This window comes from Embiotoca jacksoni, unplaced genomic scaffold (assembly GCF_022577435.1).
Source record: "Embiotoca jacksoni isolate LCO1_2020_lvr unplaced genomic scaffold, fEmbJac1.0.p SCAF_3, whole genome shotgun sequence".
Taxonomy (NCBI): Eukaryota; Metazoa; Chordata; class Actinopteri; family Embiotocidae; genus Embiotoca; species Embiotoca jacksoni.
In genome coordinates this window covers 6,465,336-6,471,572 of record NW_027185381.1, presented here as the reverse complement: position 1 = coordinate 6,471,572, position 6,237 = coordinate 6,465,336, and the positions used below count along the sequence as shown (strand labels likewise).

Here is a 6,237-nt window from a genome sequence, read left to right as displayed (position 1 = left end):
TTTCTAATTTCTTACAGACAAACAAAATCACTATTTGCTGAATCATCCTCAGACTAAAACCTGACATGTAGCTTCTCTCATGGCATCTCCATCTGTGTTGCATCACTGACTAATTACCGAATCAGATCCAGTATGTGACATCAATGCTGACTCCTTTAAAAAATATGCAAAACGTTCTTGTACGAGTGTCAGAGGACTACAGTCTTGCTCTTGACAGGAACTTGTTGAAATAGTAGTTTAGAATCTTGTATTTTTTACGAAGAAATGCACCTTGAATAAATTTGTATTTACTGAAGTAATTTTATTAATTTGTAGAAAATAGTACAAATGTATAGACAAAACAAAATAGGTACACAGGTGTAATGAAACACGTCTTTTCTTCCACAATGAATGTAAACAAGGTAGTTTAAATATTACAACAGTACAAAGAATCACTCAGAACTTCTGCTTTCTCCAACACACAGATCTACTCTTTAGTCCCTCTTAGAAAAATGAAAAAGAGACACATAATATTTTATAGAATGGGATACGCAGCACATTTCACAATGATAGAAAGACAAGGAGTCTGCGGGGGAAAATAAGCTACAGTTAGTGAGTGTAAAATCATGAGATGCAAATCTGTGGACCAACAGGAAAGATCTGACAGGAAAATAACGAGAAACACTCTCCACTCCCTCAACCATTAAGGTGCCCTTTCGCAAGGCACTTAACCCAAAAGTCTGCGGTTGTGGTATGAAGCTCCCACAACTGAATGTTGCCATGTTCGTTACTGTTGCTCTGAGGAGCAAAGCTTAAAAAATATCATTCTTGAATTGTTTTGCTGAATAAATACCAAGTTGCTGAAAGACTGAGGTGTGTTTGGAGAGCTGTGGATTCATTTGAGTAGGAAGACTTATCTGGGTCCGAACACCTTCCCTGAGTTTGAAGTAACTAATCAGGGAATTAAAGTCAGTTCTAGTGTGGGACCAATGTCAAAGATGTTTAGCCAAACTTCGAAACAGTTGCAAAGTTAAAAGGGAGGGAAATTTGCGGCCTAAATGATTCAATTCCAAAAACAAACCTTGGCATGATGTCTTCGGCGGGAGATGCTGAGATTGCGACATTACACACTATATGGCCAATAGTATATGGACGCATATTTGTCCATATAGTTTTATTACTTTCCATCTTGGGATGTGTTTATGGTGAGGGTTAGGCTCATTTGGTCACATAGATTTAAACCTGTCTGCTACAGCGACATGTACTTGAAGCAGTGTCCCTCCAACTGTAAGGCAACAGATAGGTAGCACTTTCCTGTATTAACGTGACACAAAGCCGTGTCCATAAGAAAGTGTTTTCACAGATTGTTGCAGAAGAATTGGGGCAAACTCCTGTAGGAGGCTCCGACACCTGGCGGAAAACTTCACAGGAGAAAGAAAGGGTCTTAGAGCAGCGCAATAATGCTTATCCACCAGATGTCACATGACATCTGGAGGTAGTGTAATGTTCCAGTGACCGCATACTTCTGACCATATAGTGTAGACATTTTGTCAAGTCCAAGTGGTATCAGAGGTTAGATGTGCAAAGTTTTAACAGTTGTTGACTGGTAGTTAAGTTCAATACTGACACGTGCAGCAGGTCTCTTGGAGGTGGAGAGTGATTAACCCAAATAGCGTCACTTCAATATAGCTCAGAAATGAACAAACTGGCTAACTGCTAATTTGCATCCAGGCTACAGCTAATGCCAACCTCCCGAGCAGAGCTCTGAACCAATTCAGTTAGCACGGTTTGTTTGTTTCAGCGCGTCTACCGATAACAGTAGACACCAAACGTCAGGTCCAGAGGAGGGAACCCGACAGTACGCACGCCTGGTTGCGGTGGACCGCAGTTCGCCCGGGCCTTTGTGATAGGATAACGGACACTTCCGTCAGCCAACCAGCCTGCGTCACAGCGGTCCAGTCCCGTCAGCCTCCATGCGGCGTACAGCTGGCCCGCTTTGGCAATTTGACTTCCATCGCTGGCGCAAGTCTGGACCGCTTCAGTGAAGTTGAGTTTAGTCGGCTGGTTTAAGAAGTATACTGTCCCTGCAGCAGGAGGAAATAATCAATCCTGACATTGTAATGTACAGAGATATTTGGATCTAAAAACAAATGTGGTTTCATACTGACCCTTGACGGAGGCAGAGAAGCAGAAAGCGTCGTAGTGGTGGAGGAGCCGATGTCGTTGTCCATAGTTGCGCAAACCAGGAGCCAAGTCCCCACCTCCACAGCCCTCACGAGGCACTGTGATCGGATACTGTACCGTGCCATCAGCCAACCAGCCGGCGTTGCACCAGTCGAGTCCCTCTTCCCACGCCGTGAAGAGCTGCTCAAATGTAGCCAGAGTGGCGTCCTGGTCCTGGCATGCTTCTTGGGCCCCGAAGAAGTTAAAATGGTAGCGTCCTTTCTGCGAGTAGTAGGGGAACACCACACCTGTGAAGGAGAAAGGTTTGTATGACAGTTTCTTATGAATTCCAATATTTATTTTCAATACCACCAGTGACCACCGGGTGGACAAAGGGCGAAGTGGCAGCCGCATGTCTCACCCCGCATCTCCAGCTCCACCGTCACACTCTCGTCCTCCAGGCCGTCGATCACCTCGCAGCGGTATCTTCCCGTGTCATTAAGCTGCAGCTCGTTGATCACCAGTGACATGTCCCCTGGCACCGAGCGTCGCAGGCGCACGCGGCCCCGGAAGCTGCCGTAGCTGCGGTGACGGTTGCCCATGGCGACCATAACCTCAGTTTCCCTGGCGAAAGCTTCGGGGGAAACGGGTGTGGTGATGGTGTTGGCCGGTAGCCAGGACCATTTGATGCGTGTTCTGCGTGGTTTGGTTAGTTCAGGCTTGTAGTGGAAGTGACAGGGAAGAGTGACACTGCTCCCTCTGGTGGCCGACACCGACGGCTCAGGGGATTCCACGTGGAGACGCACCCCATTGAAATAGACTAGAAAAGGCACAAAACACGAGAAATATAACTTTTATTTGAACAGGAGAATCCTAACTTTTATTTTCTGCATCAAAATTGACAAGATTACTTTAAATGATGACTTCAGCATCTCCGCCCTGTACCTTTAATCCTCCCTGTGTACGTACTGAATAGGTGCTCAATAACATTAATGATGGCTCTGTTCCTTTGAAGTGACCCAGTAAGACGTGCCAGGTGCAGCACGCACAATATCAGGGCTCTGAATTTGGTACTCCCAAATGTAATACAGCATTTAAAGTTTTCAATCACATCTCTCCTGCTTTCCCTGCTATGATGAGAAAACAAATTCTACCTTCAACATTTGTTTTTCTGTTTTATTTATACACACTAGGTAGACAAAAAAAATTAAGACATTATACTGTTTCATAGCAACAGCAAATGATAAAAGACAGCCACAGATGGACTATGGTAGACTATGGTTGCACTTCATTAAGTTTGTTGTTTGTTATCAGTCAACATTTCATTTTGAAGCAAACTCTAATGAAGCAAGTGCCTGTGCACTTGTCATCCAATAAATGTGCAGCTAAATGTGAGCAATGTTTTGCTATTCGTAGTGTTGTTCTGCTGTGCACAGCGCAATCCTTCTTTGTTGATGAACTAAAATGTTTGTGTTTGTGTTGTGTCTGGAGCTGTCCCACCATCACCATGACTTCTCTTGTTCTAACATGTCAATCTCCTCTGAGAAAGGTCTCTTCAGTCATAAACCGTCCACCAGCGTTTCATTCACAAAAACACCGTGTTAGTCCGAGAAGGCCGACTCTGCCTTTTACCAAATGATTTACATAAACTGCATTTTTAACAGTTGGAAATATTCCTGGCGATCAGTGCATGGTGCTTATAAATTTTACTTCGCAGGTTATATGAGTGAGACCGGTAATCTTGTCTTGTAAGTAAAACCACATGACAATAAATTCTGCAAAATCTGTCTGGAGAATCGCAGAAACGTGATTCTGATCACTGATGCGTAGATAAATAAAAAAGAGAAAACAATATCCTGCATACGCACAAGCACGCGCACACACATTATATCTAACAGAACCTCACGTCACTCACTAGCAGAGTTTGTTTTGGTAACCCTGGCGGACTGCCTGTGTGTCATGAACTATAGTTGTCTTCCCACATCACCTCCAGGCAGCTGTGTTATGATATACACAAACGATGCATGATGCTGATCTCACACCTGCAGTTAACACTCCCGGGTCTGTAAAGCCCTTTTCCATGCATACACAGCCACATAAAGCACATACTCTCTCCGTTTCCGTTTCCGTTGCTGATGTCCTGGTAGTGAAAGCCATTGTTGTAACCGGGGAACCTGCCCTGGCAGCCGGGCAGCAGCAGCAGGTACAAGCAGACGGCCAGTAGAGGGCGCAGTAGGCTGAGCATGATGCTGTCCACGCTGAAGCAAACATTGGGAAATAATAGAAACCTGGTTATATTCAGCTCCCACAACCTAAAATCGGTCATAAATACTGGGCAGAAGCTCCATAATTACATTATAAATAGTAAAAAAATGAATGCGTTTGGCAAATTAGAAAAGTATTCTCTTTCTCTCACTCTTTGTCAATAGATAAATCGATACTAGTTCTTAAACACAAATGGAGACTTTTAGCTTCTTATGAAGTTAAGTTTCACAATGAAAATATTTTAATTAGTTTATAACGTCATCCTAAAATTATATGAAGGGGGAAGCAGCTACTATTTTAATGAATCTTATTTGTTCTACAAATAGGCTACTTTTATGTCGAAGAAAAAATACACAACCAGAACTTATTGACAATTAAAATGAAATAGTCTGAGGCTGCACAGGAGTCTTCAGACTGTTACACAGCCTACCTTTCCTCGCAGGAAGAAACTTTCCTCGCAGCACAGTCGTCAAATGTCGGAAATTTAAGCATCCTATTATAGCCCACGTATTTTACTCAAAAACAGCGGTCTGCTCAATGCTTTCCTAAAACAGTCCCTACAGTTTTCAGCGTAGCTATATAATAATTCTGTGTATTTAATGTCTTTCTAACGCGGTTATTCTGCCTCCTAAAGTGTATTGTCAGAAACCCGAGAAGGCTAAACTCTTGTTTACCAACTGAATTAAAACGAGGCTACCACAGGTCAAAATTTCATTTGAAACACAAAATATAGCCTTCTGATCATCTCCGATTTAAATGTGTCTAACATGAACGTCCGTTCATGGGGGGGGGGGAAGTCTGAGGTCGTAAAAACAGTCAGTCACTCACAGATAAGCAGCTGTCCGCTCAGCGTCTCTTCAGCTCATCTCCTCCTCATCCTCTGCCGTCTCTCTTCCTACAGGACAGTCCTGCAATCCACTGGAGCGCGCTGACGTCACGTGCCGAGGCATCCCCTTTGAAGTGAACGGAGCTCTGTGTGACCTCACCATTCACGAGCCCATCTTTCACGAGCCCCACCAGATGCACTTGTCATAACATCACAATAAAACCAATAGCTCTTTAAACACTAAAACCACTATGTCAGTATAATGCTATTCTGCTGACACTATTTAACACACTAATAAAGCCTAATAGTTCTATATTTACTGGAATTTTTCTATGCTACTTTGTGTTTTAGCCTGACTGCTTTACAGATGTAGCCTACAAGGGACTTTTCGGATTCACATTTTGCAAACTGTATTCAAAACTTGATAAACTAATAAAATGCAAGGTATTCTTGAAAGATTATTCATATGGTTTCCTGTTACCCTCAAACCTTAGGTTTGATTTAAATAAGTATTTGATGCCCAATATAGGTCAAATTTTTCACAATTTCACATCAAAAGCAAAGGCTAAGAAAAAAAGAAAGAATATTAATATAAGTTTGTGTTGTAGAACTTTATTGTTTCCTACTACTGCTCCTATTAATCCTCTCATGGCTCCAGACATTTAACTGAAGTGTCATGAGGATTAGTGTTTAAAAACTGGGCTCCAGGTTGAGAACCACTGGCTTAAACTACCCGTTACTATACCTACTGTAACTACTAGTGAAATGCTGGCTATCAGTTAAATGGGCCACTTTACTGCAGAACAAGTTCTTTTACTTTTGATACTTTACATTTTACTGACAATACTTTTACTTAATAAGGCCTTTTAAATACAGGAATGTTGATACAAGGCAGGATGGGTCATTGCTTCCTTACCCCATTCTGTTGCCACCTGATTGTCTGTTTAGACATTTATAAAGGTGTACCTGATGAGTGTAAGTGTTTATTCTATTCACACACACAC

At 42.6% G+C, this 6,237-nt stretch overlaps 1 protein-coding gene across 1 annotated transcript; it reads right to left on the bottom strand.

The window, feature by feature from the left end:
- Positions 1-280: 280 nt before the first annotated feature.
- hapln3 (hyaluronan and proteoglycan link protein 3) lies at positions 281-5,299 on the bottom strand. Its single transcript, XM_069163363.1, has 5 exons — positions 5,236-5,299; positions 4,252-4,400; positions 2,564-2,962; positions 2,148-2,450; positions 281-2,063 (listed from the first exon to the last, which is right to left on the bottom strand). The coding sequence occupies exons 2-5, from the start codon at positions 4,385-4,387 to the stop codon at positions 1,786-1,788; spliced, it is 1,116 nt and encodes a 371-aa protein (XP_069019464.1). The 5' UTR covers positions 4,388-4,400; positions 5,236-5,299; the 3' UTR covers positions 281-1,785.
- Between the last annotated feature and the right edge of the window lie 938 nt (positions 5,300-6,237).

Coding starts and splice junctions, on each gene's coding strand:
- hapln3 (XM_069163363.1), bottom strand. CDS start 4,387: ATGCTCAGCCTACTGCGCCCTCTACTGGCCGTCTGCTTGTACCTGCTG. Junction 2,963..4,251: donor CGGAAACGGAAACGGAGAGA/GTATGTGCTTTA, acceptor TGCCTTTTCTAG/TCTATTTCAATGGGGTGCGT. Junction 2,064..2,147: donor CTTCTCTGCCTCCGTCAAGG/GTCAGTATGAAA, acceptor CTCCTGCTGCAG/GGACAGTATACTTCTTAAAC.